The 25595-nt window shown below is 49.8% G+C and overlaps 1 protein-coding gene across 4 annotated transcripts in view; it reads right to left on the reverse strand.

Annotated features, from left to right (window-relative positions):
* BCL11B (BCL11 transcription factor B) overlaps positions 1-25595 on the reverse strand; it is a 103017-nt gene that overhangs the window by 72989 nt on the left and 4433 nt on the right. For 2 of the 4 annotated variants that reach the window (XM_009428436.5, XM_009428435.5), the window contains exon 2: positions 15230-15595. In XM_009428436.5, the coding sequence (XP_009426711.1) occupies positions 15230-15595 (366 nt within the window). Of the gene's footprint in view, positions 1-15229; positions 15599-25595 lie in introns of all 4 variants that reach the window. The other 2 variants (XM_003314517.6, XM_001151763.7) reach the window with 1 other exon arrangement.

The following is a 25595-nucleotide window of genomic DNA, read 5'->3' on the forward strand; positions in this document are numbered from 1 at the left end:
TGCCACTAACAAAAGATGGAAGACCCAGTTCATACAGACAATATTTACATGGGCGTCGCATGATCTTGTCCCCCTGCTTCCCTACCTTTTCTCGCAAACCATGTGGGCTGGGTACAGCGACAGGCGGAGAGGCCCGTCAGGTTGGGAGGGTTACGAGTCCAGCCGTGGAGAGGGGAATATCACGGCCTTCCTTGCCCAGCCTTGCATGCCCACGTGGAATTTACTTAGATCTGTATTCAATTAAGAAGCACCAGACAGCTCCTGGCTCCAAGCCTGCACCATCGCAGACTCCAGGTATCTGCCGTTCCCCACTCCAGCCCCAATGCCAGTGAACAGGGGCTGGGTCAAGGCCCCCATGGGGAAAGGAGAGGACCACACTCTCCCACCCCTACCCCACAACTCCAGCCCAAAGTCTTGGCCCAGCCAGGGTGAACAAACCAAATACATAAAGAAAGCTTCTGTATTTCCTAACTAACAAGACTAATCCAGAGGTTTTGGACCCTGCCAGAGGTTATTTTATGAAAAATCTAATTCAAGTAATCCAGCTTTTGCTGGAAAAAAGAAACCAAGACACTTCCAAAGAAAAGCAACAACCAAAAAGTAAAATGGAGCCCCAATAGGACACTTAGGCCCTCTGGCTTCCCTAGTGAAGGTACCATTTCATAGCAGCCGTGTGCTCCATGGGGATAAGTGCCAATTTTTGTTAGCTCTGAGAGGTGGTGAGAATTTCCTCACTGGTCCGCTTTGAGTTCCTTCCTCACCGGCACCTAGCAAGCCTGTGCATTTAAAGACTGCTTGCTGTATGCATTCCTCCCTAATCCAAGTCTACATGTCCCCTGTCCAGCTCCTCTCCTTCTGGGGCCTGAGACCAAATATCAGGAAAAATACCTTTTCTAGGGTATTCAGGTCAAGAGCAGCAGTGACACTATTCAGTATCAAGATTCTGAATCATGTGACAGTCCCAACAATAACAAGGAGCTGGGGTGGGGGAACACTCCTCTAAAATGAATGGGGAAGTGGGGGAGTTTCCTATTGGTGACAGGTTACTAAATTGAAAAACCAAGTGCCCCCCTCCCCACATCAACCTCCTCCCAAAGCCCCTAATTCTTCTTCCTTGCAGTAAAAAATTACACCCTCTAGAAGCGGCTATTTGATTCCTTTCCCTTTTGCAAATTAGTCACCCTGCCCCCATGGACTGAACAATAACAGTTCTCCATTTTTATGATGTCTTTGAAATCAGCAATTGCTTCACTCCTACCTACGGGTTTGTTTTCATATCTGGACAGGGACAGGGAAGTAAACAATTGGCTAGCCCCATTTTATAGATGAAGCAACTAACAGATGAACTGGTTTGCCCTGGGCTGTTTAGGAAGTCAATGCATTCGAGACTATCCGACACCACATGCCAACCTCTAGATTCTGCGGCTTTAACAACGACACGGCCCCTGACGCTCCAGCAACAACAAATATTATTGAACCTCTAAGCAGGACTCAGGTGCCACTCTGGAAGCCACCCTTGTAGGAAATCCTATACAAAAATCTAGGCTTCTCAAAGCAATAAAATTGAAGATGCTTAACACAGCACCGCCGAAGGAGGCTTCTCCAGGATCCCTTTGGCTACCAATTGCACTGGTATTTCAACATGATCCAGCTGACAGAACCCCCCATTTCCAGGCAAATCTCCCACACATTGCTCCTAAAAAAAAAAAAAAAAAAAAAAAAGGCAAGGAAAGTGCCCTACAGACACATGGCAGGGCTCGGAAGCACACACTGCAGGGCAGCCCACCCTGCCACTCAGGCACAGAAAGTGTGCCCTGCAAAGACGCCAGAGCACCCTGGGGGCTACCAGTTCTCCTCGAGGAAGATCCTGAACAAGAGCCTTCCACCACACTGTCCAAGCCTTAGCCCAAACATACAGGGAGAAATCATGCGTAATTCTGAACACTGTTGAGCCGTCAAAATAAAGAAAAGGAAAATGAAAAGTCAGCCTCTCCCTCAGTGTACCAGCCAATACTTCAGCCAACCACAGGTTACCTGTCTTTCAAGCAAAACATGAACAATTACCCCCCCCACACACACACACCCCTAGTCTCCAAAAATCCTAAAATGTACATCCCTTTAAATGAACTGCAGAGACCTAGGATGGGGCCCGTCAAACACACACACACATAATTAGCGTTTCATCTTCCTTTCTGTAAAGGAATCCGGTAACATAAATATTAATCAAACACGAGAATCTGCCAGTTCGTTTTGGACCATTATGAGTGCTGGATTGTGATCTTTACCCGTATTTACAGATATTCAAAGGCGGATTCTATCTTGTTAGACCCACTGTTATAAATGGACGTCTGAGAAATCAGCGAGCAAGTTCAGACAGATATGAAAACCTTCCTGTCCAGGACTGGCAGTAGCTTTGAGCTCCCAAGTGTTGAATTTGTTACCTTTTCCGGAGGGCTTGCAAAAAATAAATTGACAAATGCCTTCAGATTCCTCCACCAGAAAAGCTGGCTGCTCAAAGTTTGGGTTAGCTAAATCTGAGATTTTAAAATCAACTCTTACTCAAAACGCCATGACGGTGCGTTTACACAATACTCGCCTTGAGAGCCCAGCAAGTGTAACATACTGTTTCATATTGTAAGTATATATGTATACGCATATTTTTAATACTACCTTGACTCTTGTTATAGCAAATCAATTCTGCCTGGTTTAGATTTATTTCTGAAAAATGGAAAATAGAGATGTGGCTCCAATCCTAGCCTGGAAAAGCTGTCACAGTGAAGGTAAACTTTTAATCGGCTACAGGCGAACAGTATACAGTTTTATTTCCAGAGTAACAGCTTTGGGAAAATGTTTGAACATTTTCTTAAGAGCTTTGTGGTGGACAGGCTGGGCGTCCAACCACTGCTTTTCTGGGCCTTTAAGGGCCTGTTGAAGTGCTTTAAACAATTGGAGGCCAATTTTTAACACACAAAACTAGAGACTCCTAGCAAGGTGACGATTTGCATACAAATTCTTGTTGGAAGAGGTTATCCTAAGAGAAGTCAGGCTGAAAGGAGGACTGACATTAAATCCCTGTAATTCCAGGAGCTTCGGTGGCCCACTCTAGTGGAGGGTTCCATTCCCACACAATTGGGAAAACACTTTTGTCCTTGAGAAAAGCGGGCTTACTCTTCTCCCACTCGGAAAGAAACTAAGGTCCCCACGAAATCCCCACTTTGAGATGGGGCTGTTGCCCCTGGATGATCACATTTTTGTACAAGGGAACTCCCGGAGGCTCCTTCCGTCCCGGCCTCACCTGGATCCCGGGAACCGCCCGCTCTGTCCCGCCAAGGTGGGCTGAGGAAGACGGCGCCACTCATCAGGGCAATGGCGGCGGGCGGAAGAGGGATCCCCGTGCGCCCCCAGCACCCGGGACGAATGCCACCCCGGCGAAGCGACCTGACCGGCGCGCAGCGGTTTCGGGGAGGGGACCACTTCCACATTCCCCATGCCCGAGAAGGTCACCCACCCGGGAGAGCGCCCAAGGGCCAGAGAGGAGGCGACTGGTGGAGGAGGGGCGGCCCCGTGCGCACAAAGGGGCCCGGGGCCGGCAGGCTCCCCGCCCTTGACCTTGGGTCTCCGCCTCCATCCATCTCCGCCGGCTGCCAGGGAAGGGGGCTGGCCCGGGGCCAGGGGCGTGCTCGCTGGGCTGCTGCTGGGCTGGGGACCGACGGGGGCGGGGGGAAAGGAGCCGGGAAAAAAGACTCCAGGGCTGCAGAGTGCTCCGAGGAAACCTGCATTCCACCTCCTTCAGGAGCCGGTCCCGAGGCGGCTCCGATTCACTGCATGCCCCCCGCCCCCCAAAGCAAAAGTTGCACGGATGCACGAGGGAAACCCCTTCCCAAAGCTAGCCCTTCGACTCGCCCACCCCCCGCCTTCCTCGGACCCAGGCCGAGTGGGGGAGGGGAGTGTCAGGGGAGGAAGAAAGGAGCGCGCCTTCCCAGCGAGGCCAGACGCGGGCTGGGTCAGCTGCGCCTCCGCCCGCCCCTCGCCGCCCGGCTCAGGCAGCTGCTCCATTAAGCCCCCGAATTATGCATGGACCTTGAGCCCTCTCGGCCCTCCCGCCCCACCAAGGCACAATCAACGTGCGCAGCGGGCGCGGGTCAAAGAGAGAGGGAAGGAGGTGGACGATGGGCGCAAGGCCGTGGGCGAATCAGAGGCCGGCGGCCAGGCGGGGGCCAGGCGCGCCCGCAGGCCTGGGAACAGTGCCGAGGAGCCTCCCGACCCGGCCAGGGCCAGCCGGGAAAGGGGCACCGCTCGCAGGGGAGGCCCCCGCGCAGTTTTGAAGTTGCCAAAGTGTCCGCGCCGTGCCGGGTGCGGGGTCCGGGAGATGCAGCCGCCCCCGCGGAGCTCTGCGCCCCTGGCCTCGGGGAAGGCCATTGTGTTCTCCTGTGTGGCAATGAAGGGGGCTATGGACCCCAACCATTGAGCCCTTGGAGGGAGGGGCCTGAAGTCCCCCTCGGGCAGGGCGGGGGAGGCTGTCTCGCGGGCGGCGGAGAGGATGGGTATGATTTGCTCGGGATAGGCACCGTCGCGGGGAGGGGAGGAGGCCAAGCTTGAGGAGGGGCTGCTGGAGATGGAAGGAAGTGAGAGGAGACTTGCAAGTTGCAAACGTCGGGGAAACCGGAAAATTGCAGTAGCGGGGAGGCAGGTGGCGCCCAGAGGTTCGGAAGCAGAATTGGGAGGACTTCGATGTCCACCTCGCAGACAGTGACCCAGGCCCCAGAGGGCTCCGCAGCCTGGAGCCTCGCGTCCCGCCTCCCCGCAACACGCTGTTTTCAGCGTTCCAGACCACAGCGCTGCAGTCTACGCTGCCCTGACGCTGGAGTGTGGACCTTGTTTTGCTCCTCGGGGCCCGTCTGTTTCTGGAAATGACTTCTTTCTCTCTTTCCCCTTCTCCCCAAAGCAAAGGCCAGGTCAGGAAAATTATATACTTCGTTTTCCCAACAAATAAAGTCGCCTAGTTTGCAGGGAAAGTTTTACAAGCCAATGATGCAGAGAGAAGACCACACTGTTTAGCTTTCTTAATTGGCTGGCTTTGAACTTGAGGTGGGAGGAGAAAAGAACCCGCTCCAGCCCCAGGAAAACTTAGTTTTGCTGGGTTTACCAACTCCAACAGTTTTTAGCCAGCTGCTGAAGGTGGCAGGGAGTCACTGAAGGTTTGTCCCATTTTCTCCCGAACAGAGAAGAATTCAGACAGTTGTTGTCTCTCTGAGCCCAGGACAGCCAGTCTCTGCCCTCAAACCCCAAGGGAGGAGCCTGGAATCCCTGGTTGGCTGGCTACACTCTCCAGGAGGTGTGCTCTACCCTGAAAAAGGCTTTGAAATAAAGCCACCTTCTCCACTCCTTTCCAGGATGCCTTTGGCACCTGCAGTCATCAGGAGGTAGACGCGTGTTTTCTGGACACTCTTGTGGATTGGACGGATGGCTTCATCTGTGCCATATCACTAGAGGCACAGCCTAGGCACTGGGGCTACCAGCCCCTAGGGCTCTGTGCCTCTGGATTCATCTTCAGTAGACGCTGACCCACGCACCTGTTTGCCTGCACCTTTGAGGTTGTGTCCACACCCGCAACCTGAAGGCCATGGAAGCTGCCCAGGCACTCAGCCCCCAGGGCAGGGGATGGGGGAAAACAGCCCTGATCAAACATTGCCTTGGCTTAGAGACAGAGCAGTCTGTCCTGGGCTGGGGGGCTCACCCTGCCCTTGGCTGCTGCCTTTTCTCCACACCAGGAGTGGGGGAGTCTGACTTTTCACCTCCAACAAAAAGGCTATTTTGTTACTATTTTTCCGCCCAGAGGAGGCTGTGGTCCCAGTTTCCCAGCTGTCTGAGCAGCGAGGGGCAGATGCTTTCCCAGACCTGTGGCTGATCAAGGGCTCCCTCCTCCCTCCCTCCCTGCTCTCCTCTCCCAACCCTCAGCACAGACTCCTCCTTTCTGAGACACCCCAGGGCCCTCCAGACCAAAACCAGCGGACCAGCAAGAAGGCGTCAAGAAAACTCAAAAACAAAATAAAATGAAGCCTCGGGTGCCTTGCCTTCTCCAGCAAGGCCTCTTCTTCCCTGGGTCCAACTCGAGGCTTGCAAGTCCTGATCACACCCTCCCCTGAGGAGGCTCCCACTCCCTGTGTGCCCAGAGGTCACTGGCCGCCCCCAGCAGGCTCTGGGCCAGGGTGGGTCCAGATCTTGCAGGGCCCGAGGTTTATACAATTCAGGGTACACTCATCACAAAGAAAAGAATGCCAAACCACACAGGGACATTAGGGACAGGGCCTGGTCACACGAGGGGCTCTGAGCTTCAACTGTTAACCTCACGGTGAGTGGACCAAATTCTCCCATAAGGATCTTCACAGCCTGGGGCAGAAAGACCTAAGCTTTCAATCTAACAGTTTTCATTTTCACCACCAGTTTCTTCAGAGAAAACTGACTCCTAAGCCTCATTAATGTGAAAAATGAGGAAAGTTGGGGGAACTACTAGGTGGGAAAGGAATTGAGGTGGGAAATGCACGACCTTCTGCCTGGCTCTTGCAGCTGTTAGAAACCACTGGTGGCTCCATCTCACATTTCAGCCCAGCAGGCTCAGCCCCAGAGACGGGGAAGATCTGTCTGCTCAAGGTCACACAGCATGCCAGCCACAGTAGGATGCCATCCTAGGTCTCGAGCCAGAGTCCACTGTGCCTGCCTCTCCCCACTCTGGACTCAACAGGGCCACTTGCCTGTAACTCATGACGAGGTGGGGGCCAGCTCCTCCCAAAATGCAGTCAACATTGAAACCACAGATGTGTGCAGGACAGGTGGGTGCCTACTGTCTTGGTTCTTTCACCCCACTCTGGAACCCAAGTCCCATCACCAAGATTCGACCTCAGAGTGGAAATCACTCATTGCCCAGCCAGGAGCAGAAAGGGCCTGCAGCAGCCACAGTTCAAGAACACAGGATCCCACGAGGCCTGGGCTCCTGGGACATGACACAGTGAAGACCCAGGGCCTCCCTGGGAAGTCAGGAGCCTGTCCTCTTTTTTTATTTTAATTTTAATTTTAAGTTCTGGTGTACATGTGCAGGATGTGCAGGTTTGTTACATAGGTAAACGTGTGCCATGGTGGTTTGCTGCACCTACCAACCCATCGCCTAGGTATTAAGCCCAGCATGCATTAGCTATTTTTCCTAATGCTCTCCCTCCCAGGAGCCTGGTCTCTAGGCGCAACTGAGCTGGTGACTCACAGGACAACTGTGCAAGGTACCTCTCTATGACTCAGTTGCCTCATCTGCAAAATGAAAGGAATACCTGATTTACCACCCTCGTGGGGCAGAGAGGTGGATGGAATGTAGGCAAAATTATGACCACAGTGAAGAACATAACTGCCGGAGTTGACACCCTGGGACCCTACTCACCGCTGTGTGACCTTGGGTAAATAACTTAACATCTCTGGGCTTCAGTTTCCTCTTCTATAAAGTGGGGCTGATATTCGCATATCATAAGGTCATAGGGAGGATTACACCAGTTAGTATCTGCACAGTCTTTAGAATAGTGTCTGGCACACAGTAAGATCTAGTAAGTATGAGTTAAATTTAACATCAGGCTGGGTGCGGTGGCTCGTGCCTATAATCCCAACAGTTTGGGAGGCCGAGGCGGGTGGATCACCTGAATACAGGAGTTTGAGACCAGCCTGGCCAACATGGCAAAACCCCATCTCACTAAAACTACAAAAATTAGCCAGGCAGGCGCCTGTAATCCCAACTACTCAGGAGGCTGAGGCAGGAGAATCTTTTTTTTTTTTTTTTTTTTTTTTTTGAGATGGAATCTCCTTCTGTCGCCCAGGCTGGAGTACAGTGGCATGATCTTGGCTCACTGCAAGCTCCACCTCCCGGGTTCACACCATTCTCCTGCCTCAGCCTCCTGAGTAGCTGGGACTACAGGCACCCGCCACCATGCCCGGCTAATTTTTCGTATTTTTAGTTGAGACGGGGTTTCACCGTGTTAGCCAGGATGGTCTCGATCACCTGACCTCGTGATCCCCCCGCCTCAGCCTCCCAAAGTCCTGAGATTACAGGCGTGAGCCACCGTGCCCAGCAGGAGAATCTCTTGAACCTAGGAGGCAGAGGTTTTGGTGAGCTGAGATCGCGCCCTTGCACTCCAGCCTGGGCGACAGCGAGACTCTGTCTCAAAAATAAATAAATAAATTTTACATGAAATAAGGAAAAACTCCATTTCCTTGTTTCCTCAGTGAAAAGATGACCCCAAAGGCACAGGGTGACAGCCAGTCAGCCTTATTTCTATAGAGTATCAGCAGAGCCCACTCCTAACAGATTCGAGACCTGGTGGTTAATGCATTAGCCAAGCATGCAAATGAGCAACAACCACCCAAAAAAGCTGTCAAATGCCTGACTGAAAAAACTTTAGTCAATTACTAACTATTTACTGTCAAATAGACAAACTAAGAATAATAATATTAACTCAGGCTGAATGTTGGTTAAGTTCACCCCTTGGGAGCCCAGCTGCCTTTCTCTCTTTTTCTTACCTTATCTCTCTCTCCTGTTTCCTGAATTACTGCTGGAAGTATGGAACTACGTACATAAAACAATAAATAAGGCCTCAAACCTTAAGAGAAAAAAAAAAACACGCATTTATGTGACCAGTATTGTCTCTCTTTTTTTTAATCCAATAAAACTTTCAACTACAATTGGTGCTGATGTCACCATGTTAGCTGCACACACTCTTGACTCTGGTTTGCACAGTTCACATGGCAGGTGGATCTGCCGCCTCCCTGGAAGGCCAGTGGGACAGGAAGGGCTCACCCCCTTTCTCAGCTGAGGAAACTGGGACTCCACCAGGGGAGATGGCCTCAAGCTACAGGGCTGGGCACCCTGGGATGGCAAAAAGTCACCTGTCCTGACTCGAGATAATTGGGGTCTGGACTCAGCTCTGCCAGTAACTAGTTATGTAAGTTCAGGCAAGTCAGTGAGCAGGTGAGAAGGGAAGAGTTGGCAGCAAGGTCCTTCCAGGAGGCTAGGAAGCCAGACCCTTCCTCTGGATCCCACCGGCAGGATCTCCATTATCAACAACAGCTAAAACCCACAGGAACCTGTTCTATGTATACCTTGTCTGAATCAAACCTTATAACAAGCCCAAAACACAAGGAACATTATCTCCAGTTATAGGGACCGAGACCTGGGGAGGCAAACAGTTGGCTGACACTCACATAGCAAGACCCTGGCAAAACCACAATTCCACAAAATAAAACAAATAATTTGTATTTATGGGGGAAAAGTCTATGCAACAGTGAATATAAAATAAAAGAAATAATCATATATATGGGAAAAAATCTAAAATTCTGGCCCAGGTGCACCTGAATTTACACTGTACTTCATTCTTTGTCACCACCCATCTCTCCAATGCCCTCATTAGGAAGTACAGGACAGTATATACAAAAGCCACAGACTGCAGGCCACGGTCCCTGGGGGTCTGAGGACTTCTGGCTGTATCCACAGGGTCATATCTGGGATGGGCTTCAAAGACCATTTTGGATGGGGTCAGAGGTGGTGCCCGCCATCAAGGCCCCACCAGCCAGCCAGAGAGAGTTAGAATACCCATCCCCAAAATCCTCCACACCCCTTGCTATCCAAGGAAACTAGGCCTGACTGAGTCTGACTCTGCTTTGCTGTGTGACCTTCAGCAACTCCCTTAACCTCTCTGAGCCCCAGTTCAAAGTAGGGTTAGAAATATATATTTCAAGGTTGAAGAATTAAGTGAGATAACCCAAGAAAAGCATCTAGCACAATGAGGAATACCAGGTAGCGCCCCTCTTCCCCACCAGCCACCAGCCCAGCCCAAACTCTGCCCTGTTCAGCCATCCCAACACCCAAACCCCAGCCTGAGCCCAGGGCCATGTCCCTCAGACAGAACACTGCACTATTCCTCGGTGCAGACAGAACTAATAATTAGCTGTCACGATTTAATAATAAAAAAAGATAATCCATGCCACAACACACATGGATTTAACGCATCTTAATTTGAAGGGAAAATAACAACTCTAAATAGATGAAGTGCAAGTTTTTTAAGGCAACCTGCGAGTGGGGTTTATCTCCAGTTTCCAGCACAAGCAAGTTATTTAGTTTCTCTCACTAGCCAAGCTAATATTTTTTTTCACGTTTATTTTATTTATTTTTAAAAGTCTGGAGAGAACATTCCCAAAGCAGCATGTAAATCCCTGGGCTCGTCAGAAGTCCTTTTCTCTCACACATTTTGCTTAGCAATGGGTCACTGGGGCCCCAAACCAAACCCTTATCTGTGCCCCACCTGCTAAGAGAATCTCCCAGGTAGATCCCGCGTCCTCCCTGGGTTGCGGATGAAGACATATCAAGTGGGCAGGGACATCGCAGCCAGGGCTGCCTGCCACCTCCAAGCCCAGAGGGATCTGCCACCTCCTGTCACCTGCTGCCTGTCTCCGCACTTCTCCAGAAAACTGACATTCAGGACTTTGGAGGGTTAGGGAGGCAGGCCTATGAGTGACAGCTGATAGTTAATTCCTCCCTCTGTAGCTTCATTTGGTTATGGAAGGGCTGAAAACAGGCAAAACCAAATTCCTGGTGATCAAGCGCCTCCCCTTCAGTGACTATCAAGTGGGAATTATATGGAGGAACCTGTAGGAAATCACCGTGCGAGAGATCCCAGGTAAGTGATCATGGTTTTGACCAAGAAAAGCACGTACTCGGCATGCTGCCAAGCAGGGTCCACACTTTCCTGTGTTTGGCTTTCTAGAAGCATCCACTTCTCGATCATCTGCCTCAGGCCCAACCGGTGCCAGGTGGGTGCTTCCTCATTTCATCCTCAGCATAACCCAAAAAGGAGGTGCAGTCGAGGAAACGGAGGCCGAGAAAAGTGAAGTGACTCACACAGGTGGCCAGCAGTGAGTGATGGGGCTGGGATTCCACCCGGGAGATGCCAAAGCCTGTGCTCCCTCACCTGAAACCCCCCGCCGGCTCCTCAGAGTGCACCGCCAGCAAAGAGATCCTCAAGGGACAGTCACCTAACAAAAGGCAGAATGGGCGGGAGAGAGTCCACCCCATGCTGACACTGCCTGTGATGGTGGATTTAGTCCCACAACCCAGTGGCGGTTTGTCCCAACCCTGACAGGAGCCCATTGCCAAGAGGACCGGTGCAAGCTGCTCTAACGCCTGAAAATGCGGCGGAGGAGGGAAAGCCGAGCGCCAGGAAAAGCTCCTATTTGCAGCACACCTACCCCCACCGTGTGCCAGGCACTCATCATAAATGTCACAATGACAGATGAGGAAACCGCGGCTCAGAAGGTCAAGTGGCTGCCAGAGGCTGGCAGGGAGCAGGGTGGGGCTCTGACTCGGGCTGTGTTCTTTCCCACACAGCAACAGACAGCCTTCAAACCCCAAACACCCTGAAAGCCCCTTTCTCCTCACCCCTCCTCAAAACACCCCTCCCAGATAACGGCTTGGCAGCGCCACGTGCTCTTTGCAAACCCTGGAACACCTCTCAGCATCCCCAAAGGATGGGTCCTGTGCTCCCCTGAACTCCCACAGAGGCAGGGAGAATGCCACAGGCAGGAACCTTAAGAAACATAAAGAATGTAAACCTATAGGCAGCGATGTATCAGAGGCACCATAGCTGCCCTGAGTCAGACCACCAGCTAAAGACCCTGCCTCTGACCAGCTTCGCCCCATCCCCAGAGAGGCCTGAAACAAATTTCCAAGAACCTCCTCTGTCCACAGCGAATGCTCAGCAGGGAGTGGAGCCCTGGATCCAGAATGCACACGTCAAGAGCAGAGCTGCTGCCAGCTCACACTCTGCCCATTATCCCCATGTTGGACGCCCGCTCCCTCCTCTGGGGGCTGTTTACCTGGGGATCCAGGTGGGGACACCCAGGGCGGAGGAAGGGCCCCAGGTGCTCAGTTGCTGAATGAATGAATGAATGCCCTCCAGAAAACAAAGCTTCAGAAACTTCCTCCCTCTACCTTCCTACTTCTCTATCATTTACCAAAAATAAAAAATAACAGTAATTACTCTCCAGAATGACTATCCCGAGGAAACAGCTGATATGGGGTCCCCGACCTAGTGTGATGACTGACAGAATCCCCCCGCAGTTCTCACCCTGGGATCTCCCTTAAGGGTGGGAGGAACCCCCTTTGGGTCTGCCTCTGGAGTCCCCACTTCTAGAAGCACCTGGTAGCAAGGAAGAGCGGGGACCTGCCTGGGTATCAGAAAGGTTGCTGGCCCTGGAAAAGGCAGGACCCTCACAGCCACCAGGACCCTCGAGGTCACCTCACCCTGGACTCCTCTGAGCCTGGACAGCCAAAGCCAGAGGCAGAGTCCAAGAATTAACAGCCACCCACTCACCAGCTACTGGCCGGGGCCAGCGAGGCCCTGGGGACAATAGCAGGTCATGGAGGGATTGGAGGACTCCTTGGAGCCCCGGCCAGGAGGCAGAAGCCTGGAGGGACAGCCGGCCCGGGGGCCAGGAGCGTGGGCAGCAGCTGGACGGGTTTCCGGAAGCCTGGGCGGAGAAGTGCCCGTGATTCCTAGTCCCCCTCTTAAAATATAAAGACTCAATTATCTCTGAGCAGCTTGCTTTACACATGAATTGACACATTTATTTTACAATAAATAACTGAAAGTTATCTGTGTTTCCTTTACTGTTAATCTATACAGAGAAATAATAAACAGGGCTTGTCTACAAAAATGCAACTACTGCAGTCCTCGGAATTCAATTAAGCTAAAATAATTAATGCTCCCACCATATTAAATTACTTTATACATTTGAGCCACTGAAGTTTTATTCTTTAATCTTTCCTTTTTATTAAATAAAAAAAGAAAAGTTGGTGCCCAAGTAGGCAGGGAAATAGGAGGAATGGGAACTAGAAAGGCAGGCGCATGTGTGCTGTTAAAATGGGATGGTCGTCTTCAGCTGACACAGCATGTAGACTGTTTTGTGCCTTTGATTAAAATAACATTTTAAATGCTTTGAACAAACATATCTCTTTAGACTTCTAAGGGATTATTTTACATATTTCTTCTAGAATGAAGAAATCCATTCGTCCTGTTGCTGAACAGAAAGGCCAAGAATATCTTTCGTCACACATAAAATAAAGATACTATAGGCTGCTGCAGTATCACAACCTGGAAAAAAAAAAAACAGGGGGGCCAGGGAGTGGAAGGATGAGGACAAAGCTGCCTTGGAGATTAGCTTTGCCTTTTATGAAATCACATTTAGTCACTTTCTTAAACAAACCTGCCACAGTGATCTGCAGCCTCTCATTGGGAAATGCCTTCAATGTGAAATGAGGATTTGGATGTTTTTGGCAAAAGCAGAAAATCTTTCCATGGAAACATAAATAGGCGGCCCGAGTCTCCCTAGCAAGGCCACCCCCGAAAGATCGATGTGCACTGAGGCCAGGCGTTGATACTACAGGTAAAACTGTCCCTGGAATGTGGACCAACAAAGACAAAAGGGACCCAGCACCTCTCTCGCCTGATGGCTCAGCCGGGTGAAGAGACGCTGCTCAGGTGTGCACAGGACTCTGAGAAGCCAGTGTTTACATGCCGGTGGCCTGGACATGTCTCAAAGCCCCTTGCATCTTGGAAAGTGTATGAGACACTTCATGCTAGGGCACCCATCAGAAGGCAAGGCCCAGAGGCCAATCTGGTTCACTGATGTCTCCCCAGTGCCTGGCATGAGGCTGCAGGACTCTGCATATCACCACAGTCTCCCCACAAAAGAGAGGGCTCACTAAGCCCCTTGTGCAGGTGAGCAAAGTGAGGCTCAGCGTCACAAAGCTTTGGAGACGTGGGGGAGACAGGCTTGCAGCATTACCCTGACTGCGTCCTGGGTGATGGGTCTTGATCAGTGCCCATGCCCATCCATCTCACCCTCCTAGAAGCATCCAAAGCCTGAGTCCCTCCAGAGCCCATGCTACCTTCCATGATGGAAGCATGGTAACGATCAATGCACTCGTTTCCCCAGCCAGCCACCTACTTGCACGCCGCAGAGCCAGAGGAGACCTCTGAGAGAGAAGTGCCACGGGCAAAAGACTGATTAAGAGCCCCTGCTCATCTAATCCTCACACCAGGCCTGCTGCTATTATCACTTTCTGTTGACAGATGGGGAAACTGAGGCTCGGACCCATGAAGTGGCTAATCCAAAGTCAACCATCAGGATTTGAAGACTCGTCTGCATAAACTCTGATGCCCATCTTGCTCCAGCACAGGCTGCTCCTTTTTAGGGAACCCAGGCTGGCCAGGCCCTCCTTTCTCCCCCAGGCCTCCTGGGCTCAGAAGTATAAACCAGAAACAAACACTCTGGTTTGCACAGAGAGCAGTGGCTCCGTGGAAGAGGCTCCAGCATGTCATGGTGCTGGCCAAGAGGGAGGGACTTCATGCTAACTCACTGCAGTGAGCAGACCCACGCCTGGGGACAGAGGGGCCCTAGACCTGTTCTCAAGGTGGTAAAACCAGCTGTCCCAGTGGTCGAATGAGTGAGCATGTCAAAGGGCATATCCAACCTCCCCCAACGGGCACAGTGCTCCAACAAGTTCCCACACCCCTGCCTGGGACCGGCCCCTGGGGTCGGGCAATGTCAGAAGCAACCTCTGAGATCAGGGGGCCTAACTCCTCATTTCACACATGGGAAACTGAGTCCAGAGAGAAAGAAGAGGGGAGAGAATGAGCACTCCCATTCCTAAGTGCCTACCAGGTCATGCCGCATGCAACAGCTCATTCGTCCTCACAGCAACCCTAACGAGGTAGGTTTCCTTAGCTGCATTTCACAGATGGGCAAACTGACATGTCCAAGTCGTGAAGACAAACTCTAACCCAAGACTGTCTAGCTTCAAAATCAGGGACTAAGCCAAGATCAGTAGCAAAGAGAGGGCCAACCAGACTTCCAAATTTTCATTCTGTGCTTCTGACCACCTCTGGATTAGCCCCCGAGACAGAGTCCCCTCACCAAAAGCAAGCAGCCATCAGCCATTTGGGCCTCCCCGAGCCCCAGGCCTGTCTCCTCCTGAAGGTCACCTGGATGGTGGACCCTCAGAAAGGGGGAGCCCTGGCTGGTGGCCCAGAGGCCATCCTGGAAGCCCCTGGGCCTTCCCCTGCACCAGCACACTCAGGCAGAGGGCATGGGACCCAGGAGGTGGCTTCCACAGCAACCAGGCAAGCGCAGCATCCCATACCTGCAATGTTCTCCTGCTTGGGACAGATGCCTTTCGTGGGTGAGAGCAGGTGGTCATCTTCGTCGGGGGTGACTTGGATCCCGATCTCCACCGGCTCGGACACTTTCCTGAGCTCGGAGCGTGAGGAGGGTGGTGGGCTGTCCTTGTCCAGGGCCTTGTCATAGCAGGCACCCAAGCTGCCGCCACACTGCTTCCTTTTGTGCTCTATAAAAACCAGGATGTCCCCCAAGGGGAAGTTCATTTGACACTGGCCACAGGTGAGCAGGTCAGGGTCGGGGCCACCCACCATCAGCCCCAGGCCACTTGGCTCCTCTATCTCCAGACCCTCGTCTTCTTCAAGGATGGCAGCCTCCACATGGTCAGCCTCTGCTGGAGACAGAAAGAAGAAAGGGAAGGGGCAGAGAAGATAGAGATGGGCTTAGGTGGTCACAGCACCCAACTTCCGGTCCACCCCTTCCCCGCCAAGAAGCAGCCCCCTCTGCTGCTGGCTGCCAGAGCTCACCAGGTCCTCCCCGGGGTTGGGGGCTGGTGAGCATCCCCCACAGGACAGATGGGCACACTGAGGCTCTAGGAGCAACGTCGTGCCCCCTGGGCATTGCCACGTAAGTAGTGCCGATCTTACTGCATTCTAGTTTATTTTCTGCCAGTTTCTCCCTAACGTAGTATAAGAACACACACAGACACACGCGCATACACACACACCCTGGCTGCTGACAGCATGAGGTCGTGATGTGTCTCTCAAAGTTTCCAGTATCTGAGAATCACCTGGAGGGTTTGAAAAATCCCAAGGCGCAGGCAGCACCCCTGACCAGTTACACTGGGAACAAACACCGGAATAGTCTTTCAGACTCCCCAGGTGATTCCAATGGGCAGCCAGGGCTGAGAACCAGTGAGCTGGAGCCCTTTCCCCCTGCTGGGCTGGAGCCCCACCCCTCCCATCCCTTACACCTTCATTCATGCCCTCCCCATTCATGCGAATCCCACTCACATTCCTCTACCTGGGACCTGGCCACACACCAAACTAGAAAACAGAAACCCAGATGGGCGTCTAAGGGCCCGTCCTTAGGAGAGAAGGAAGCCCACATGCTCAGAAAGCAACAAGTGAGTGTCAGGTTCCAAAAAAATATCTTAGGAGAAAGCACTGCAGCAGAAGGGAGGCTGGAACCGGCTTGCAGAGTCGGGAAGCAGGCTCTCCTGCCAAGCACCCGAGGCCCGGTCAGACTTCCATTTCTCTGTAGATTTCCCCCACACTCATCAACTCCCCACTGTCCTTTTCTGTTTGTTGATTTTATTTTCACTCCCAGAAAAATGAAAGAAAGAAAATTCTCCAGACTCCAAAAGCATTTCTTGGAAGATATCAAACCACACTTTCAATGGACTGTATGTTTTTATATTTCTTTAGCAGCCGATAGATTTATCTTGGGTTTTTTTTGGGGGGGGGGAGGGAGTAGGGAGCCTAGGACCCAAATATTTGGAAGCTAATAAATGCCTCAAAAAGCAGCAACCTCCTCAAGGGAAAATTGGAAGACTCGGCAGCCGAAAGTGTCATAAATAAAGAGAAGTGGACAGTGTGGAGGTTTCATATTCCCCTCGGGGTCTGAGCAAATTCGGGCTGGAATTTTTCGAGAGCAAATGTCAGTAGTCGTAGAGAAGACATGAGTGGCGGGGTCTTCAGGGAAGCCAGAGGGCAGCCAAAGGTCTGAAACCCGAGGAGGCAGGTAAATTTTAAGTTGTATGGTATTTAGGAAAGGATAATGAAAACCACAGAGGAACGGCGAGAAGGAATGGGAGGGAGGAAAATACATTCCGTGGCAGTGAAGTTATTGAAGTGCCAGAGCCAAAGAACAGATAATTTAAGGAAAAAATTCTGTGGCATCTCCCATCCTACACATAAATCACTGTTCTCTATTTTCTGAACACGAGCCTATGCAGGGCCTAGGAGAGTCCATGTGTGAAACTGAATACGGAATATACGACGAAGCGTGACGTACAGCGCGCACGTGTGAACTATGTGTGGATAGGTAGCGACGTAGGTATCGCTGAGAAGAGAAACTACAATTTGAGATCCCACCTGTGGTTACAGAAAAGCAGACAGAGCCCTCGATGAATTAAATGCAGAATGCATCAGAAATGTGGCAGTACAAAAACGCCCCGCAGACGAGGAAATCCTAAATCTGTTGTCTGCATCTCTCTAACAAAAAGAACCTACAAGGTAAAGAAACAGTCCTCACAAAGCCGGTCCCAGAAACCATTAATTACACTTTAAAAAGAAATAGGAGTTTACTTAAAAAGGGGTTTGAAGACAATGCCACGTAATTAATTTACCAATTTATTTTATGAAAAGATGCTTTGCTATGGTTAAAATGTAATCACAACCTTCCCACCGAACAGAGGTTCTAGGGAAGACTGGATTCCTGTGAACGGTTTGTCAGAATGTAAAAGGTAATTATTTGGTGCCTCTTTTTCCCTTTAATGATCTAACATTGAGCAATACTGTTTATATTGAAAAGCTCGCACCTTTAATTACCAATTACATATACATAATTTCAGAGCCAAAGGAGAGCGCTGTAAAAACAGTTCTTTAGAAATATAAGGATGTATTGTGCGCCATTTTTACAGAAGGTGCTCTAATAAATGGGAAGAGGATGTCAAAATATTGTTTTGTTAAAAAATAGAGAGAGAGGCACAAAAGAAATGAGCTGAAAGGCAAAAAAGGACATAATGAAATTGAGAATTCAAAGGAAACAGGGGCGAGGTGCGGTACCTGGTACCATTTTAAATACCACCCTGTCCAGGCCTGGCAAACTCCTGCATCAGTGGAAGATTTGATAAAAACGAACGACGACACATCCACATGGCCAGCTGGACCGTCCTTTCTGAGGGCAAAGAGGTTTTCTTGGTTTTTTTAATTTAATCTTCGGTTTACTTTTTTGTTTGCTTTTTTATTAACTTTTTCAGCCTCGTCCGCCCTCCTGAGTAGGAGTTCTAGCAAGCCTAAATATCTCCTCTCTGCTAGGAGGTTTTCAACTACATAATTTCAAACTCATTTTCTAATTCAAAAGAAACACAGATGAATTTAAAAATTAGCAGAGGTCACACGTGCCTGTTCGCAAGCACCCCTCCTCCTCAGCTTCGTCTTTTGCCAAGACTATGTACCAGCACTTTTTCCTTTCTCTCCTTTTTTTTTTTTTTATTTTTTTATTTTTGGTAACATCTGGTATTCTTTCCTTTTTTTGGCAGTCTCTGCCTTTTCACTTTCCTCATGCAGCAGCCCTGCGAGCCCCCGTAATTGAGTTTGAAGGTGTCCAAAGCCGTTTGCTGTGCTGCAGCTCTGATTTCTGCGTCAAGTCCTAACAGCCAACCAACCTGGGAGCCAGGCCCTGTTGGCGTCCCCGAGACAGCCCCGGGATTATCCAGGCCTCCAGGGCTCAGTTCTGAGCTGGGATCTCCACGTCGCAGACCAGAGATCCAACTCACTGCCTCTAAGGGAGTCTGGGAGGAAAAGAAACAAACAAAAAATATCTCCTTCCCCTCCCACTTTCAGCGCTGAAAGTCAAACCCCTGAGATGACAGGGTGTTCACCCGATTCCAAAGAACCGGGTTTCCTCTCCCTACCACCCAGGCTGTGGCGCTGCGCCTTGGCCTGCTGTGTGCGGCACTTCCCAGGAAGGTAGCAAGGTCACCCTCAACATCAGGCAGCAGAGTCACCCCCAGCCCCAAATTTCTGGGTCAGAGTAAGTGGACCAAGTGGGCCTGAAAGCTCACGTTCAAGGCCTTTGTAGACACCCCTAAAGACTGTGGTTTCACTTCCGCTGGCAGGCAGATACCAAGCTAGGCGTGTAGGGTGCCTGCATATGTGTGCATGTGTCCCTCCTTAGAACTGTATCGATAATGGAAGAAATAAAAGGAGAAAGCCAAGCCCTGGGAAGGGCAAAGTGACACCCCTCTTTCTCTGCCCTATGGACACCTGAGTCTCCCGGCTCTGCACAGCCTCAGAGAGCCAGGCCTCTGTTCTAACAGGCAGAGTGGTCCAACCTGCCACCCAGAGACGAAAAAGCACCAGGAAAAAGACCAATGAAAACAGTCTTTCAAATTCCCAGACCCTACAGACCAGCCCCTCATGCAGCCTCGTCCAGCAAACTCGGGCCTTAAAAAAATAAAGCCAAGATGAGGTTTTCCTCTGAGATGATCTCTGCTTTCATGAAAAGCTCCCCAAGTGTCGGGCAGCCCTGCAGAATATTGCTGCTCTCAATATATTATGAGCCGAATAAAGTAGAGCAATTGCTGAAATGTTTGACTCATTAAGAGGAAAAATGAATGGATGCAGCAGACAACTTGTTCGAAAGGCAGATATCAGAGGGCTGAGGCGGATTCTGAAATGCTAAATCCTAAAGTGCAGGGACAAATCTGTATTTACACACACACACACACAAACACACGAGTTAGATTTTCTTTTACAACAAAACCACATTTTATTTACAAGGCCAGGCCTCCTCCCAGCTGGTAAATGCATTTAGAAGCAATCACAAATAATAATGGACATCGTTGTTAAGTGAAAGGGGAAGCACTTGATCCCAAGACAAACTTCCCCATGCCTCGGCTTTGCTGGGAAGGAATTTGAGTCAGAAGAAAGAAATGGAAAGACATCGTTAACACAGGCCCAGCCAAGCAGCCAACAAGCCCCCAGCAGCTGCAAGCTTTCAGCAGGGCCTTACCTGGCCAGTGACTCCCCCACACACAGGGTGCCAAGGACCCCGCCCTCCCTGGCCCATCTCTAACAACTGCCCATGCACCTGCCCTTAGGGGAACTCCAGCCGAGAGGTCTGCTGCCTGCTGTCCCCAGAGCACAGGCATGTGCGTGGCTGCCTGCACACACACATGTGCATTGCTACATACACAGTACATGGGCTGCTGCTCCTCCTTACCCTGCATTAATTCAAATCCAACTCTCTTATCTTTAATGGCTAAGCTACAGTCCAGGAGAAACATACACAGAATTATTGTTTCAGTGATGACGGGGGTGGGAAAGGGAAGGATGTGGGGGGATGGGTCCCAGGCTCTTAAAATCGTGTGCCACCAACGTCACAACCGCCATCATGATGTGTACGCATGTTTACAAGAAATGTTCAGCATCCATCCGCCCGAGCTCTGCATCCGACTGGAGACTTTACACCTGCTTCCTACGAAGAGGGAGCTCTTGCCAGCAAGCCCATGCTTACCCATAATCTACGAAGAGATCTTTTCATCTCCTCTCTGTGAACACTTGGGGAGGGGCTGGGACTCCAGGCGACACAGAAACGCCACCACACGCACACTCGACGGAGCACAACACTTTCTGAGCTGCCATCCATTTTTAATTTATTGGATCCAAGAGAAAATAACAACCGTAGGGAGGGGGGAGGAGAAGGGTGGAGGGGGAGAGAGCAGGAATCAATTCTTGGTGGAGAAAATAATCTATGACTAGATGACGCTTAAAGGCACGACAAGAGATTTTATGAAGTTCCCTAACGGAGGGAATAATGAAGTGCCTGGCAGAGAAGGAAATGGAGATAAGAGGGAGGCGGGTGTCAGGAGGATGTCCACAGGGGGTCTCGAAGGGTTATTAGGACACAAGTTGGGGGTGGGGACCCTGGGAAGGCACAGCCAGGCGGAGTCTGAAGCAGGAAGCAAGACCCAGATCACACCTCTCTGTCCTGACCCTCGACCCTCTCAGCAGACGGTCAGAGGAGTCCAGCCTGCTCCAGGTCAGCTCTGCACCCTCCTGACACCCTCCAAAGGCTGCCTCCCTGGAGGGACAGATGCATACCACAGCCACTACCCCATGAGGTCCTGTCTGCCCCTCCTCAGCTGAGGCACACACCTCGATCGCCGTTTCTGACATGTGAGAGGGAGAGCAAGGGAAGGCGGCTGGTGCAAAACATGCTTCCCAGTGTGGGCTTCCCAGGAAAATGACCAGGGTCCCGCTGACTCCGCCAGCAGCGGAAACTTTGGGCCTGGCCTGCAGGCCAGGAGGTGGAAACTCCAGATCCGTGAAGAGGTTTTAGATACAGGAAGAGGCTCACTCCCATACCTTCTGGTCTACAGACTCCAGGCGGGAAAGTCGAATGTTTGGGGAGGGCCTCCCTGTGTACAGATTGTTTGCAGGACTCCAGCCTAATTTTAGGATGCTTAAGCAGCTCCCTGAAAAATATCCTCAGTTGCTCTATGGAGTCCAACCGCCTTCTCTCCCCCACTGCACACACCTCTCCAGAACCCCAAAAACTGAGCCCAGGAGTCTAGGTCTCCCCAGCACAAGAACAGAAAAAAGAACAATGCACACACCTCTCCAGAACCCCAAAAACTGAGCCCAGGAGTCTGGGTCTCCCCAGCACAAGAGCAGAAAAAAGAACAAGTGAATAAGGAAAACATACTCAGGTATATTCACAGGTCTCAGCCATTACTAAAAGGTTACAAATAAAAGTCTTGACAAATAAAATAGGCGCTTTAAAGAAAAAGAAAAGGAAAAGATTTACCACAATAGCAATCCTTCTCAACACATTTAGCAGGTTCTATAAAACTGCAAATGCCTTCAATCTTCAGAGCCACATCGGGCTCCTAACGATGTGATAAAAAAGCACTCTTTGTGGGCAAATGAAGAGATTTGTTTTTATTTAACATTATGCTTTTTTCAAAGGTGCGGAAGAAAAGAAGGGCTTCCACACAGGACACTGGACCTCAAGGCTTTAGCTGGAGGAGTTTGGATTATCTGAGGCCAACAGCAAATAGCAAGGGCAGGAGTGCTTTCGACATCTCTTTTCCAAGGTAGGAATTTAAACATGACACCGCCTCCCCCCCCCTTTTTTTTAATTCTTAGCAGTGCATCCATTTCTGAGGCACATGTTAATCACAATAATATTGGCACTCAACTTTTCTTGAGTCATTTCTGCGTGTTGTTTTAGTAGAAAACTCATTAGAACATTTCACAAATGTATTTATTTGTATTTCAATAAAATAAGTGGAAGGGGGCCATAAAAAAGAAGTTATGTAAAAGAGAGGATTTTTTTTTCTTTTTTTACTTTGAAGTGACTTAATTTTGTGTGGTCTGGGATTTCATTACAGTAAAATAGCTCAGGCTGGCTATTCAACACCCAAGCAAAGTATCAGCTGCCATAAGAAAAAGAAAAAAGAATGAATTTCTTGATTTTCATCAACTGCACAAAAGACTAGCATATGTCAAAATGCTGGACCAACATCCCGTGAATGTGGCACCATTCATCAAGCCTCCATCTAGTGTCACTTTTGCCAGTAAAAAACGAGGCTGCTCTGCTCACCCTCCTCACTGGCTTGTGCAGAAGACGCAAGAAATGTGTCCTTCTCTTTCCACGCGTCTCCAAATAGCCTGCTCTCGGCACTTTTTACCCACGCCCTGGGAAACATACTTGCTCATGGGAGGCAGTCAGCACACGGCGTTTCTTGGGGAGGGATGGAGAAACAGGGGGACCGAGCCTGAGCACATCTCCCTGACATTTGGCTCCCTGGGACCGGAAGGAAGCTGAGTGGGATCAGGGAGTAGGGACAGGACAGAGCACACAGGACCTCAGGCCAAATGGCCTGAGTCAAAAGAGTGCCGCAAAGTGACAAAGCATACTCACGGCAGCTGGATGACACAGACATTCATTCCTAGTGTCTTCTGTACCCTTCCCCATTAATAAATACAAAAGTGTATCTACAGCTAACACCGTCTTCAGAGAAAGATGCTCAGCCGGTATCAATAACTCAACCATGTGGTGCAGGGTACAGTCCCCAAAGACCATTTACTTTCTCCTTGTCCTCCCCAGATGTGAAGCCAACATTAACCTAGAGGCCAAAGTCTTTGGAGAGTTTCAGCTAAAGGTGAGGCCTAACCAGGCAGCCAGAAGGTCCATCCTTAAGCCATGGGAGATGAAGGAGAGTCTCCAACGGACAAGAACCTGACCCCCTCCCATTCCCTCCCGCATATATTTTTTCCTGCATTGTCTTATCTATGATCTGTGTTTAGTTACAGCTTGTGAAACTCCCCTCAGTTCTAAGGCAAAGGATTGGAGATTGCTAAACTGATTTTTAACGGTTTTCTGCAGCTCAGAGACCACCGTCCGGCCCAAGACTTCGAGGTCACCGTGCCTCTTCATCTCTGAATGGTCCAGTGAGCTCGCTGCCACTACATGCTTACAACTGGCTCGATTCAAACATTAAATGAAGCAGAGAAATCATCAGATAAATTGCTGGCCCTCTGTACTAGAGAGTGAAGGCTCTTTCTCCAGCTGACGACAGCGCTAGGCTTTTGTCTGACCTAATTTATTTCTCTTTCAGGTTAGAATAAAGCACTCTTTCCTGTCGCAGGGTAACCTCTTCTGCTCATATATTGAACTCTAGCATAAGACTCAGGGTGCAGTCTGCAGATTTCTTCAACTTGGGAAAGAAGACATTATAAATCTAGAAATCCTATGATCAAAAGCACATATATTCCCCATCACTAGATTACATGTTTAGGGGAGAAATCCTCTCATTAAAAGCCATCCATAAAGGACAACTGTTTGGGGTGAAAGATGTGATCAACACTGGCTCTAGCAATCACATACTCTTTCCAAACAAAGTTTTACATGTTATTTGAGTCGGCATTTTAAATCTTTGGGGAACGGTGCTATTTCCCTTAGTTCAGTGGGAACATTACCTAATAAATGGAATTGAGAATCCAAGTGTCATAAAATTTGAGCTAAAAGGATTTCCATTCATCAAGCTGTTTTAGGTACACGACTCCCAAAAGCAGCAACTCTCGACTGTTCCCTGGGTCTGTGACATGCAAGACAGAAATGAACAGTACGCCTTCCCCAGACCTCCCCAGCCCGATCACCAGCGCCTTAATAACGCAGCAGAATTTTCAGAACGTCAAGACCACGGACGAATCAGAGAAAACACACCCATTCAAAACTCACAATTTTAATTGTTAAAAAAGAAAGAAAGAAAATCAAAGAAAAAGAAAATGCCCCCATCTGCCAAGTGAGGGCTTGTAAATCAATGGCGATAGCTTGAAAATAGATTTCTCAAACTTATATTCTCATTTTGTCCTGCACGAATCTCTGCTGGAAAATCAATATTACAACTTCACACTTAAGATATTTTGCAGCAACGTAAACTGCCGCCGCTGCTGATGGAAGCCCGTTCCTAGCCCATTGTAGCGGAGGCGCCAAGCCATGACACGGGCACCGAGCTCCCCCTAGCTGCCAAGTGGCGCTAGGCGCGGCTCGGCGTTTCAGCTTGCCATCAACCAAAAGCCAATTCAACTGAAAGTTTATTTTGGAAAGTATTTTATCACAACAAGCAACAGAGAATGCAAAGCAATCGAGATAGGAGATGAAAAGGGGATAAGTGAAGGCTGGTGCAAGCCGTGTTCTAAGCTATAAGACAGTGCCAAGAACTCCATTCTGAGAAGGCGCTAGAAACTGGTATCTGTAAACGACTGTTTTCTGTGCTTCCGTCTCACCTGAGACATAATTCTAATTATTCTCAAATGCACCCAAAGTTGGCCTTCCCTTGGGTTGAGTAGGACCCATTTAGCCCTCCACACTGGTCACTGACACAACACACCCAACCAGCTAACCCAGCCTCGATGTCTCTAAGGCCGGCTTCACAAAAGCAACTGCATTCACCCCAGCACTTCAGAAATGACTAGTTTTCTGTTATGAAATATTTCAAAGGCCAGACAAAAAATCGCCAAGGCCAAGCACAGGCAGATAGCAACCTCCCCATCAAAAAAAAGAAAAGAAAAGAAAAGAAATATGCATATGTACATCATATCATTCAGGTAGGGAAAAAAGACCCTTTAAAAATATTAGGGGTTGTTAAAATATGCTCACGGCTGTTTTCTCTCAGGTGTGAATTACAAATGAATAAAATCAGCCTGGCATAACACCTTTGGTGAACACGTTTTTTTATTCTCCCATTGAATCAGAGCAGCTGACTTATATCACACTTCTAATGATATGGGGTTCCCTTCTGTGCAGAAGGGAGAGGAACTTCACCCCCCCCCCCACCAACTAACCAAAAAAAAAAAAAAAAGAGGGCTATGTCTTATGAAATTTATCGGAGGCCCAATTTTGAAAGACATGTGGACCACTGGAGATATACTCTACCCTGGGGAGTTAAGATAATTGTGAGCACCGCTGCCTTCACAACACACAGCTACAGCAAAACCTAATTTAAAAGGTAACCATGGAATTAACACAGTTAGCCTAACTTTTGCATTGAATCTTGCTTGGGTCTCTAGTTGTTTTACAAAATCGTGAATTCATACGGAAAATTACTAATCTTCCTAGGACACCTGTTGGTGGGTTGTTGAGAAAATCACCTT

Source organism: Pan troglodytes, chromosome 15 (assembly GCF_028858775.2).
Source record: "Pan troglodytes isolate AG18354 chromosome 15, NHGRI_mPanTro3-v2.0_pri, whole genome shotgun sequence".
Classification (NCBI taxonomy): Eukaryota; Metazoa; Chordata; class Mammalia; order Primates; family Hominidae; genus Pan; species Pan troglodytes.